We start from the raw sequence: 14,332 nt of genomic DNA, 5'->3' as shown, positions 1-14,332 counted from the left end.
GAGTATGAGCGGCTGCGAGACAGAGATGACCGTTGCTCTTTAAAAATTATGATATAAATCAAGTTCATTTAAATCAAGCCTTTTTACTAGTGATATAAATCGACTTGATTTAAATCAAATCCACCCTGGTTTAAGTAGAGAGACAAGTAGACCTTGACTGAATATTTGAAATTACAACAAACCTTCTCCCTGCATTTACATGATCGCAACCAGACCATTTTTATGACCGTTTAAACTATCCTGTCATGTGATTGATGTGCGACATTTTTTGCTAGTTTCCAGGATGTCAGCGTTCCAAATAGCATCCAAAATTGAATTAGAGTCCAAGGCAAAGTATTGCTCAAAGTTCCAATTTTATTAAGAAAGCCATGTTGGCACATCTAGGAAAACCCGAATCTGAATCTTCTCAGTTTTCCCCACTCAAGTTAAAGTTCATGATCTTGCCCCCACACCCACAAGTCCATCACATGGTCCAATCTTCCACTGCCATGCTAGCATTCCACCCATCCAGTTCTGGTCAGGTGCAGAAGTGCCAAGACAAAGGATGACCTTTGCAATCTAGAAAGGAATTTTATTTTTGCTACATAACATTCATTCCGTATTATCCCCCCTCCCATTTCCCACTACAGAAACAGCATAATAGAATAATAGAAGTGTGATAGGCCAAAGATCCAAAAGGAACATGGCTGCAGGCCTGACACAGGATTTTCTTTAGGTTTTCAGCAAAAAAGGCCCTTTGGGTAAAATGGATTTTCTTAACAAGTTGGTGTTAATAACTGCCACAAAAAATGGTTCCAGTCACATGATGCCTTGACTTGGTATTGGAACAATTTACAACTAATTCTGGACTCAGTTTAGGTTAATAAGTCAAGGGTTACCTATATGGGGTTTTCTTTTTATTATCAATCTTGTGTTCTTCAAGTCTCAGACTTGAGCTAGATGCCATATATAGGCAAGGTTATGAAAGCTCTGTTGTAATTCCTATAAATTGGCTACTATTAAAGGCATAAAATATATATACAACAGCCTAAAAGCTTGAGATTTTTGTGATTTATCCTGAAATTTCTGTGGTTGCATGTAAATAGAGTTTGGATATTTATTGCTTACTGTATTTTTCAGAGTGTAAGATGTTCCAAAGTATAAGGTGCACCTAGTTTTTGTGGAAGAAAACAAGGGGGAAAAAATCTTCCACTACCTCCCAGCAGTTTGCCTCCTTGCAGCAAGCAGCAAACAGCAAACAGTACAGAAGATATTTCACACTCTCTTAGGGGAGAAAAAGGTGCGTCTTATATTCTGAAAAATATGGTATATTTGTGCTGCTTAATTTTGTTTGTTTTCATTTCTGACTATTTGTTCTTTGATCAAAGCCTGATGACTATTGCTGTGGGTTAACTTTTATTACATTGCTTCACAGGCTGCCTGCTGTTACTCAGGAAGATCATGAAACGAGGTCGACTTCCCAGCAGCAGTGAAGATTCTGATGACAATGGCAGTAAGTGCTTCCTTTTGTTGTACTGTGATCACACCAGGAGTATGAGCTTATTTACACATTTCTAAAGTGATACTTTAAATAACAAAGGTGTTTTGCATTGTATCAGCTGAGTAGTGTTTGCTAAAAGGTTGCTAAAATCAAGGAACTTTAAAAAGGTATGCCCGAGTAAGGCATTGTAAGAGTTTATTACACACTACAATAATAAATGTTTGAAACAAAAACACTGTTATGGTTCCAAATGTTTAGGAAAATCTTATCTGTTAGAATCGTTTCTCAATTCTCATTTTATAATTGTATATTTATAATTTTTCTTCAGCACTTTTTTCTTTTCTTTTTTATCAATAGTTCACTAATATTTGAGAGATATAGATTTTCTTGAGTCTTGATTTTCATTCTACAAGTGATCATTTGAAGCTTTATTATCAATTATCATTAATACTTGTGAAGTATCAATTTACAAGTGATTCCCTGGGAGAATTCAGTGCAAGAAGTGCAATTTGTCTTGCCCAAATGAACTTATTGACAGAGAAAATATTTTGTTAAATATGTTTTTAGAAGTATTTCTGGGCACAAATCAAGATGATTTTTTACTCCAGAATTGACCTATATGTGCAGTAACTAATATAAATCCCACACCAGGGAGCAAAAATACAATCTCAGAAGCACTAGTGTTACAAGCTTTTCTGCCTTGGAATATTGGACAAGTCTTTACAGCTGGTGATGAATTTCCAAGTGGATGTTATTTTACAGAGAAGTCATGCCTAGGAATTTCCTTCAAGATACATAGTGTTCTGGAACTTTCTATTCCAGAACACTATTCTGAACTTAGTTCAGAAAAAAATAATGTGCCATTGCATTCAAGACCAGATGAAGATTCTGGTATGTGTAGTACAGGATTCAGGAGGTGATAAATGAGGCTCACATTGAGTGGTGCCTTCCAGTCCAGCAGTGGTTGCAACAGATGGACAAGATATATTTGTGCAAAAGCTCTCCTGTCCACAGCTGCCATCTATCCATGAGAAGAAGCATGAGTACAAGAAAACCTCCAGGCTACTTAGTGCGGACTGTAATCTGATTTACGATGTGAAACATTACTAGATCTGGAGGAAGGGAGGGAGCAAAACTCCAGAACCATTCAGTTTTATCAGGGTTGAGCTGAAGTCCAGCCATTAGAAAAGCCAGGGGAGAGATGTAAAATTGAGCCACATTAACTATTGATAATACTTAATTACATGCTGATGGATGATGTCACCCAGAATTTTCATGTAGGTGTTAAATAGCAGGCCATCAACTGGAATTGGCCTTGGAAGAAAGTGGAGAACCATTGAAGAGCAGTGCCTCCTTTGGATTCGGAATAGGAAGTTATATTTGTAATGGAGAAAAATAGTTGTTTTAACTTACAAAGGTGTGTGAAATTAATATTTTCTTTATAAATTGCTTTCTACATTGTGATACATTGTTAGGTATGTGTGTATGTGTGTTTACGTTTTTGATGGAGCGTGGATTATGTACATTAGTTATATAATTAGAATTATTGAGGTTGGTCCAATTAATATTGAATTCAGATAACATGAATCAAACATATGCAACTAAAATATTTTACATCAGTAAATATGCAATAGGTTCAGAAGAATACTATATATCAGGTATTATAAAAATTATAATATTGTATTAATCAGTTGTGCAGCTTATTAAGTTAGTAGTTGGGAGGTCAATCAATATATAATGCAGATAAGGATTATATGTTGATCAAGAAAATAGCAGTTAAATTTTAAATTTAGTTCCCAACTGGCTTGCTCTATCTTTTATTTTGCGTTTGTTCCAAGGTTAATATAGAATACATATACTTTGATTTCCCTTAGAGGCTTCAAGGAACTGCCATTTCTTTCCATTTTTGCCCAGTTTGAAGTGGGCAGAATTAGAAGAATTTCAGATTAAAGGATAATTTGTGTATTTCAGTCTACACAATAAATATATAAAATTATGTTCTCACAATGATATAAATCATAACAAAATAAGTGTGTAGAATCTTACTTTATAATCATATTATGTGCTGATATATATAGCCAATTCAGAAAAGGTTATCCAGCAGTTTTTGTGCCTAAGGTAGCACTAGAACTCAAAATCTCCTGGTTTCTAGTTTGATGCCTTAACTACTACATCAAATTAACAGATTTAAAAAGAAAAGTTTTAAAAGTTTTCCTTTTAAAAAGATAATATTTCCTATACATGTAGTTCTGTGAAATTTTGAGAGCTGTAATTCCAATATACTGTATCTTGAATTCATAGTTTGGAACTTTCACATGAATATCTGTTAGAAATCTCTCATGGGAACTTATTATTAGTAAGAATTATTATTGATTGCAGTGTTTCAGAATATCAAAGATATAGGCAGTCGGAATCCTTAGTACATTTATGAGGTAATCTGGGAAATGGGGGAAAAGAATAATAGGGTCATTATTAACCTTTTGAAGATTCCAGCTTTATCAGGTCTTGTTCAACTATATTATAGGAAGGAAAGTTAAGATTCCTTTTATCCTAATAATCTCCAATTTTTCGCATCTCCTTCAGCTGATTCCATTACAGTTATGAATTAGAATAGAACAGAACAGAATTCTTTATTGTTGGAGTTTGAACCCTGAATGCTGACACCAAGTGTGATTGGACACAGAAAGAATTTGTCTTTGGTGCATATGCTCTCAAGTGTACATAAAAAGACAAGGTACATTTGTCAAGAATCATAACACTTAATGATAGTCATAGGATACAAATAAGCAATCAGGAAACAATCAATATCAATATAAATCGTAAGGATACAAGCAACAAAGTTACAGTCCTACAGTTATAAGTGGGAGAAGATGGATGATAGGAATGATGAGAAGACTAATAGTAATAGTAATGCAGCCTTAGTGAATAGTTTGACAGTGGTTAGGAAATTATTTGTTTAGCAGAGTGATAGTGTTCGGGAAAAAACTGTTCTTGTATCTTGTCTTCATGTGCAGTGCTCTACAGTGTCGTTTTGAGGGTAGTAGTTGAAACAATTTATGTCCAGGATGCAAGGAGTCTGTAAATATTTTCATGGCCGTCTTTGTGCAGTGTACAGGTCCTCAATGGAAAGCAGGTTGGTAGTTGGTAATTGGTAACTACGATGGGACTAGTAGTTGGTGTTACCTGAACTGTATTTCTCGTAGGCTTGTGGAAGGGTCCAGGATTGGGTTATTGTCATGTCCAATCTGCCTAGAGACTGAGTTAAATTTGAAGCCACGCCTCTCTGCTTCCTGTGCCTGGCTTGACTTTCAACAAAGGTTGCGGCTCCATGGAAAACCTGTAAACAAGGCAGAAGGGAAAAGCCCCCGCCTCCCCAGCCTCACTACCCCTAAGTCCTACAGAACCTACATCAGGATGGGACCTGACCCTTCCACAAGCCTACGAGAAATACAGTTCAGGTAACACCAACTGCTATTCTCCATAGGAGCTTGTGGAATGGTCCAGGATTGGGAGATACCAAAGCTGCCTACCAAGGGAGGGAAGTAAGAAACAGGAGAAGGCTGGGCTTCCAAAACCCTTTGCAAAAAACTCTGACTGAATGAGGCTTCAGCTGAGGCACAGGCATCAAGCCAGTAGTGCTTAATGAACGGCGAGGGCGAAGCCCTAGTAGCCACCCGACAGATGTCCTCAAACAGAGCCTGGGAAGACCAGGCAGCCGAAGTTGCAGCACTCCTTGTAGAGTGTGTAGTTATGTGGCTGGCACTGGACTGCCTTGTGCTGATAGGCGTTGGAAATAGCTGACCTGATCCAACTCCCAATGGTTGATGGGGTGACCCTAGCTACTAAGGAGGAAGAACGAAAGGAGACAAACAGCGCCTCAGGTCGATGGAACGAAGTGGTACGTCTAAGGTAAATGCGCAGCGCTTGCCTAACATCCAATCTATGCCAAGAATGCTTCTTATCCCTCGAAGGGGCCGGGCAGAAATCAGCAGCACCACTTCCTGCACCCTGTGAAAGAACAAATTAATTTTTGGCAAAAAGGAAGGGTCCAAACAAAGAACAGCCCGATTTGTATGAAAAACACAGAAATCAGCCCTTGAGGACAAGGCACTCAACTCCGAGATGCGTCTGGCGGAGGTAACATGCCACCACCCTGAGCGTGAGGTATTGCATACTAACTGTCCTCAATGGCTCAAAGGGTTCCTCCGTAAGCTGCAGCACCAGAGGCAGATCCCACATGGGGAACCTCTGGACTACCAATGGCCTGAGATTAGCGGCCCCCTTGAGAAACCGTTTGATCACCTGATGCTGAGCAAGGGGCCTGTTCCCCTTGCCCCTTAGTAGAGAGGGCCTCCACCTGCCTACGGATGGTATTGTGAGAAAGGCCTTTCTCTAACCCATCCATGCGGAGGTGGCTTATAATAATTCTGTGTATAGCAGCACTGGGTTCACCCCTTTCCGGGTGGTGTCTGGACAGGATTTTGTGCCTATTCCTGAAGTTCCTCGTGAGCAGCTGCAAGTCTCGTCTCTCTCTGAGTGGAGTGATCGCTTTCAGCGTGTTTGGCCTTTAGCACTTCAAACTTTGGACGCTGCGCATCGCGCACATAAAAAAAAGGCGGGTAAGAAACGGACTAAGCCGTCTGATTACAAAGTGGGTGATCAGGTTTATCTTTCCAGAAGTTTCCTCAAACTTCCCAGAAATCCAAGAAGTTGGGGCCTAAGTATGTTGGCCCATTTCCTATTATCAAAGTCATCAATCCTGTTTCTGTTCGGCTGCCTAAACACCTCAACCGAGTCTATCCTGTTTTTCATGTTAACCTCATAAAGCCTGTTCGCTTTTCATCTTTACGTCCGCCTGTTGATCCGCCGCCCACCCCACTGTTGATAGTGAACAACATTTTGAGGTCCATGAAATTTTGGACTCCCACAGGCGGCGGAATCATGTTCAGTACCTGGTGGCTTGGAAGCATTTTCCCCTTTCTCATGCCGAATGGGTGGACAAATCCCATGTCCGCGCCCCTGAATTGCTCCACCAATTCTATTCTGCTTATCCTGACAAGCCCTAGTTTCCCAAATTTCCTGACTTTTTCTCTCTCTCCCTCCCCTTTTTCACTTTCCGTTTCTTGTTGTTTGTCTGTTTGTTTGTGCTTTGTCGTTTTCCAGGTCTGACCGCCTTTTTCTGGAGGAGGGCTGGATGTCAGCCTCTGCTTTGCTGCTGCTTCGGCTGCCATTGAAACGGGGAGGGGGGCATGGTATTTGGGAGGGGACTCATTGTTGTGCTGGAGGAAGATTCTAGATTTTGAGCTGTCCACCTTACTGCGCATGTGGAGGAGGAGTGTTTCCCGCCAAGGCCAACGGACCCAGCATTCCATCCTGATGATGCCTTTTGAAGTTATCTCACACCTGACAATTGGGAGAATTTTGATTGGACTGTGCACGGGATGCCAAGGGGAGGGGAATGAATTATACAATATATTATTCGCTTTCGCGCCTAAATAATCAGACTTCGCTTAGCTTAGCTTAGCTTAGCTTCTATTCATTTATAATTAGTAAAAGTACACTTGATTTCTACCAATGGAGTCCTGTGGTTTTCTTTCCTGATTTTTGAATGAAGAATGGCTGACACCTTGTTTCTTCAATCATAAACTATCTGGAATTTCTTAGTCCCATATTTATTTTGAGTATAGTCAATCCATCTTCTCCACTCCAGTTTATATCTCTCATTTGAGTGATCCTTGAGATATGCTGATATTTTAGCCATCTCTGCTAGGTTTGTTACTTTTAATGTCCATTCTTGAATAGTAGGCAAGTCTTCCTTTTTCCAGTATTGCACCACCAACAGTCTCGCTGCCGTTATTAAGTTCAAAATCAAATTAGTCTCTATAACACTACAATCAGTAGTTATACCTAACAAGAATAACTGAGGGGTAAACTTTATCCTTTTTTAAAGAACGTTTTGCATAATCCACCATATTTTTATCCAAAATAGCTCTATATGATTTTAAACATGTGGATTTTTGTCTTCTATGACATGTAACTGGATGCTAACAGACAATATGTGTTTCATTAGAAGAAATATTTGACCAGGTATAATGTTAGTTAGAACACTTTTTTAGATACCCAGTGCTGTGAAAGGATCTGAGTAGATCATGGTATGAGAAATAATATTTCCCATATCTCCTTTTTTCTGTTTTAATTGTTTTCAGAAACTTCTATTCAGAAACAGTAGATCAAGAACTAGGTAAGAAAGGGAGAGTGAATGTCATTTTTTTTTCTTTCTCCTTTCAGTAATGGAACCCTTTGGTAAGACAACCGAAACAAAACTTGCTGGGTACAATTAGAGTAATGCCTTTCACAGCAGATATGAGATTTCCCAGTCTGCTTTGACTGAGGTTGTTTGTTTGAGGTTGTTACAGTATGTAAGAAACATCTGCAGATATTTCTGCTTTAAGAAGAATAACAGTTATTATCTATAGCATACTTTTGTCATGTATTCTATTAAAACAAAAGGCTTAGGTTTAGAATGGTTTGTGTTGCAGGCAATTTTCGGTGGAATGCCTGGCATGTGGCTCATTGTAACCTGCACTGCATGGGATTAGTAGGAAGTTGAAATAAGGTTTTATGATGATGGGCTAGTTGCTCGGATCATTTCCATTTTTGCTCCAGCTGTGTGGTTTTTCCAACAAATTGTGCTTCTAGCAGTTGTTCCAACTCTCACTCAAAATAGAATGCTTGAAAGGATTTAGGCAGATTGAAATACTAACAGGAAGCAGAGCAGCAGCTAGACATGCATGCATGCATGTATGTTATAAACTCTTGTGGGATGCAGATTTAGCCATATAAGAAACAGTGTATTTACTGAACGGGAAAATGTGTATGGTGTCAGCATCACTTCATTCAGTAATCAGGAAAGAAAACCACTGGACTCCATTTGAATTGAAATCAAGTGTACTTTTACTAATTATAAATGAACAGTTGCAAAACTAAGCTGAGTCTGGTTAATTAGGCGTGAAAGCTAATAATATAATGTATAATTCATTATCCTGCACTTGGCATCCCTGTGCACAGTCCAATCATATTTCCCCCAAATGTCAGGTGTGAGATAACTTCGAAAGGCATCACCAGGATGGAATGCTGGACCGTTGGCCTTGGCGGGAAACACCCCTCCTCCACATGCGCAGTAAGGTGGTCAGTTCAGCATCTAGAAACTTCCTCCAGCATATCAATGATTCCCCTCCCAAATACCATGCCCCCCCTCCCCGTTTCAATGGCAGCCGAAGCAGCAGCAAAGCGGAGGCTGACATCCGGCCCTCCTCCAGAAAAGGGTGGTCAGACCTGCAGAAACGAAAAAACACAAACAAACAGACGAACAACAAGACATGAAAAGGGGAGAGGAAGAGAGAGAAAATTTTTAGGAGAATGGCCAAATCAGGGCTTGTCAGGATAAGTAGAATAGAACTTGCGGAGTAGACGAGGTGCCCGAACATGGGACCCGTCAACCCATTCGGTGTGAGAGGGGGGAAAATGCTTCCAAGCCACCAGGTACTGGACACGGTTCCGACGTTTACGAGAGTCCAAAATCTTGCGAACTTCGAAGTGTTGCTCACCCTCAATCAAAAGCAGAGTGGGTGGAGGAGGGATAGGCGGACGCAACGACGAAGTGCAGACAGGTTTCAGGAAGTTAACATGAAAAACAGGGTAAACCCGGTTGAGGTGTTTGGGCAGCTGCAGCCGGACAGAAACAGGGTTGATGACCTTGACAATGGGAAACGGGCCAACATACTTAGGCCCCAATTTTTTTGACTTCTGGGGAGTTTGAAGAAATCTGGTGGACCAATAAACTTGATCACCAACTTTGTAATCATACGGCTTAGTCAGTTTCTTATCAGCCTGTTTCTTTTTTTTTTTTCCAACTTTCAAATATATTTTATTCATTTTCACATTCCATTTTACAGTCACTTATATACTGGATATTTGCTATAAGAAAAGAAATAAAATAAAATAAAAAAGAAAACACAACTCATCATCATTCACAACCCCACCTGACACTTCCATCCTCCATACACCCCATCTTCCCCCTCCAACTTTCCTTTCCTCCCTCTAACACTCCCCTCCTACTTCCCTTTCCCCTCAAACCTTCCTTTCTCCCCTTGCTCCTAGCATTCCCCTTACGCCCTCCTTACATTCCCCTTACTCCTTCCTTACTCCTCCCTCTTCTTTCCCTCTACCTCTCCCCTTGGTGTGTTCCTTTATTCAACTGTTATTTATTAATATAATATGATTAAAAAAAAATAAACCAAGGAAAAAAAATATAAAGAAAGAAAAGAAAAAAAAAGAAAGAACAACCGTATACAAGTGCATTCTTTTTCTTATTGAAACTATATTAACACCCACCCACCCACCCCCCATAAATCCCCATCCCTAATCCCCCCGACTTCCCAGGGCCCACACCTGGCACTGCCCTCTGTCAAACCCTTTCTAAAGTATCTTATGATCGTATGAATTAAAAATAAAAGTAATATATAAAAAAAATAGATAGAAAGAAAATACAAATTATAAAAAGGAAAAGAAAAGAAAGAAAAGAAAAGAGAAAAAAAGAAAAAAGAACTCTTTGTATTAAGCTCAGCCCCCATCTTTATTTATGTTTAAATAGTATAAATCATTCTATATGTATTTTATTCTCGTCTCTTGCTTCTTTGTTATTTACCCCAACCTCCTGTAGACTCTCCAGTTCATCTTCCTTAACCTTATATTCAGATAAACATTTATACAAATTTGTGCAGACATCAGTTTACAATCTAGCTCAAAATAATCTCACCAAACTTTCCCTTCTAGTAAAATTTAAGCAGCGTGGATCATTCCACATATTCAAATATTACTTTACACAAGAATCAGTTTGCATTCTATCTTAAAATAATCTCATCAAACTTTCCCTTCTAATAGGATTTAAACAACGTAAATCATTCCGCATGCATTTTACCCTCGTCCCTTGCTTCTCTGATATTTACCACTATTTCCCATAGTCCCTCCAAATAATCTTTCTTAACCTTATTTTCAAACAGTAATTCACACAAGAGTCAAAATTTATACAAATTTGTGCAGACATCAGTTTACAATCTAGCTCAAAATAATCTCACCAAACTTTCCCTTCTAGTAAAATTTAAGCAGCGTGGATCAAATATTACTTTACACAAAAATCAGTTTGCATTCTATCTTAAAATGATCTCATCAAGCTTTCCCTTCTAATAGGATTTAAACAACGTAAATCATTCCGCATGCATTTTACCCTCGTCCCTTGCTTCTCTGATGTTTACCACTATTTCCCATAGTCCCTCCAAATAATCTTCTTAACCTTATTTTCAAATAATAATTCACGCAAGAGTCAGTTTACTTTTTAACTCGAAATACTCTGGTCAGGCTTTCGCTCCCCCTCCACCTATCCCGCGTTACCCGGCTCCCTCCTCCCAAGCTAAAGTTCAGTAAGGTTACCATCTCCACTCTCTTCACTTTAGAGTCCTGGACAGTTTAAATTAAAGTTCAGACATACAAGTCCCGTAAATATACATTCAGCATCACCCCACCAATATCCAATTCCGCTTTTTCTACCGGAGAGAGGTCGCAAACCCCCATTCAATCCACAACTTTGACGAATATTTTGGAATGTCTAAATCCTCGATCTCCGCTTTTCTGCTTCTCCGAGAGAGGGAGAGCTACCCCCTCCATCTTGCAGCCATGTGGTCTGCTGCTTGCCTTCTCCTTCGGCTTGTCTTTCCTCGTTTCCAAGTGAATCAGGAAGTCCCGCCTTCAAAGTCTTGTAGTAGAAATCTCGAGCCTCCGAAACAGAATTGAGACGAAATCTTTGATTCTCAAATGTGACCGTAATGCCGGCTGGGGCCTCCCATTTATATTGAATCTGGTGATTTCTAAGCTCTTTAGTTAAGAAAGTATAGTCTCTTCTTGCTTTTAACATCTGGGATGGTATTTCTTTGAAGACAATCAAATCCTGCCCATCAACTCGCAACCTGTTATTGTAGAACTTTTGCATGATCGCATTTCTGGATTCTTTTGTGGAGAAATATATAATTATGTCCCTCGGGAGCTGTCGCTGTTCCGCTACCAACGAATTCTGGCGATAGATTTTCCGAATCTGCCAATCAAAATTAAGTCCCGGGCTTCCCACCGCATGGCTGAAGGCTTCAACAAAGGTCTGTTTCAGATTCTCTCGCTCCTTTTCGCGCAATCCTCTGACTCTTATTGCAAATGCCTTCTTGTTAAAGTTTATCATAACGAGCTGTTCTTGAGTATCTCTAATTTTTTGTTGTAATGTTTGGATATTAGTAGTCAAATTAGAGTTAGCCTCCTCCAAACTTTCCAATTTATTCTCCATTTCAGCGGTATAATCTGTCAGAGTAGACACGGCTGCAAACGTATTCGCCTCCATTTGGGCAATCTTAGACTTTAAATTATCATATAGCTCCAATACAAATTCTTTAATTTCCTGTTTAAAATCATTAAGCATTTGGAAGAAAAATTCCTGTGTTAAGAATTCTCCAGTAGAGGGCGTAGGGGACAAGGGCTGCGATTTCATAGTAGATTCTTTAAGGACATTCATAGAGAAACGCTTCGGTTTTGATCTGGGAGCCATTATAAATAGACAAATAAACAGCGCTCTCGCTCCCCTCTGTTTCCAAAAAAAAAGTTATTTTGTTTGTAGATTTTAGATAGTTAATAAGGAGTGGTCTGCAGGAAGGTAAAGCCGGCTAAGTACGTCCCCTATCAATCACCAACGGAAAAAAGTCGCCATTTTGAAGTGCGTTTAAACAAAGAAGCCTCTAGGACAAATGAGGCTGGTGTTTAAGATAGTAATAAAAGCAAAAATCTCTCAGGGGTGGGACCCGCTCGTATTAATCATAGCTTCAAACAACTTTGCTTTGTCCTGAGGGGGGAGTCACCTGTCTAGGGCTGCAAAAAAAGCAGCTGAGAAGAACTGGCTGGAGATAAGAGCTCAGCTTACGCTGGATCTAATCTCCGTCCACAGCCAAAAAAAGAGAAAAAGGCTGTGAACTACGAATAGACCCTAGCCACCGAGCTACTCCCTGCCCCTTTCTAGCCAAAAAGGGGTGATATCTATGATCTTATTTAGATATACAGACCAGATCTCTGAGAGGAGCTCCGTTGAGCCCTCTTCGGCGACAGACTCCGCCCCCATAAGCCCCCTTATCAGCCTGTTTCTTATGAGCGCGATGCGCAGCGTCCGAAGTTTGTAGAGCTAAAGGCCAAACACGCCGAAGGGGGTCACTCCACTCGGACAGTGACGACACTTGGGGCTGCTCACGAGGAACCTCAAGAATGGGTACAAAATCCTGGCCAAACACTACCCGGAATGCGGTGAACCCAGTGCTGCTATGCACAGAATTATTGTAAGCCACCTCCGCATGCGGCAACAAATCCACCCAATCATCTTGCTGGTAGTTGATGAAACAACGTAAATATTGTTCCAGCACAGAATTAGTCCTCTCACAAGCCCCATTAGTCTGAGGGCGGTTGGCGGAGCTTAATCCTAGGGCGGAGCCAATCCACTTCAAAAATTCCTTCCAGAAAACGGATGTGAATTGCACACCTCTGTCCGATATGATGCGGTCGGGCACCCCATGTAAACGGTAAATGTGGGAGATGAACATCTTAGCAAGAGCCTTAGCAGAAGGAATCTTGGAGCAAGGGATGAAATGGACCTGCTTGGAGAACAAGTCGGTAACAATCCAGATAACAGTGTGTCCCTGACTCTCAGGAAGCTCGACAATGAAATCCATAGAGATCTCCTTCCAAGGGGCAACTGGGCGAGCTACAGCTTGGAGTAATCCCTGCGGTTTTCCCAGCGGGCGTTCAGCAGCAGCACAAATGGGACAACTGGCAACATATCGTTCAATGTCCTTTTTCAAAGAAGGCCACCAAAACTGTCTCTTGACGAGATGGAGCGTTTTAACGAAACCAAAATGTCCTGCCATTCGGGAATCATGAGCCCGCTGAAGAACAATGAGTCTAAGAGACGCAGGAACATATAGTTTCGCCCCAATCCAGGGCAATTCATCTCTCATAGTGCATTCTCTCACGTGCTGCCGGAACCAATCATCATCAGGGAGCGCTTTTTTCAGGTTGGAAAGAAAGTCCTGAGACATCTCTACTTTAGCTTTTTTTTTTTTTTTTATTTTTTTTTTTGTTCATTTTTTTATTTTGGTATTTTTTCTTTTTTTTATCTATTTTTTTTTTAAATTTCCATTTTCATAACATACACTCACATGTATACTATACATAGCCCGTATCATATAGTATTAAATAATAATTACATCAGTTCCTCTTGTCAACAATGCCCAGAAAAATAAAAACCCATTATAGCTCTTCTGCTCTCCATACACCTTTCTTCTATCTCTCTCCAACTTTCTATCTTCCCTCCATCATTCTTTCCTACTCTACTTCCCTTTCCTTTCTACTGCCCCTCTCTCTACATTCCACTCCTCCTTATCCTCCTCATCTTTCCCCCTTACCCTCTCTCCTATCCCTCTCTTCCCATCTTTCTTCTCCCTTTTGTTTCCCACTCCTCTCATTGGTGTATTTCCACTTCATGTCAATATGCTTAACATATCCTAGATTTAAAGAAGAAATAATAATAATAATAATAATAGTAATGAAAATATAAGAGAAAACAGTATACATGTGGAGTCAAATTACATTAAAATCTAACACGTCTCGTCAAACCTGATATATATCCCTCCCCCCCACCCCTCCACAAGCTTCTCCCCCGCCTTCCCAGAACCCGTACATGGTATAAATTTTTAACAAAAACAGTCTAAAATA

The 14,332-nt window shown here is 40.1% G+C and overlaps 1 protein-coding gene across 3 annotated transcripts in view; it reads left to right on the top strand.

Moving 5' to 3' along the window:
* The window catches only part of JADE1 (jade family PHD finger 1), a 125,175-nt gene that overhangs the window by 37,733 nt on the left and 73,110 nt on the right, over nucleotides 1-14,332 (top strand). For 2 of the 3 annotated variants that reach the window (XM_087724386.1, XM_087724384.1), the window contains exons 2-3: nucleotides 1,120-1,279; nucleotides 1,415-1,492. In XM_087724386.1, coding sequence (XP_087580512.1) covers nucleotides 1,441-1,492 — 52 coding nt within the window. In that variant the 5' untranslated portion in view covers nucleotides 1,120-1,279; nucleotides 1,415-1,440. The remainder of the gene's footprint in view (nucleotides 1-1,119; nucleotides 1,280-1,414; nucleotides 1,493-14,332) is intronic. The other variant, XM_087724385.1, reaches the window with a different exon arrangement.

This window comes from Thamnophis sirtalis, unplaced genomic scaffold (assembly GCF_051295495.1).
Source record: "Thamnophis sirtalis isolate CommonGarterSnake01/CBP01778 unplaced genomic scaffold, rThaSir2_p1.2 scaffold_10, whole genome shotgun sequence".
NCBI classification, from domain to species: domain Eukaryota; kingdom Metazoa; phylum Chordata; class Lepidosauria; order Squamata; family Natricidae; genus Thamnophis; species Thamnophis sirtalis.
Note: the sequence above shows the minus strand (reverse complement) of the source record. Positions and strands in the feature narration are given on the sequence as shown.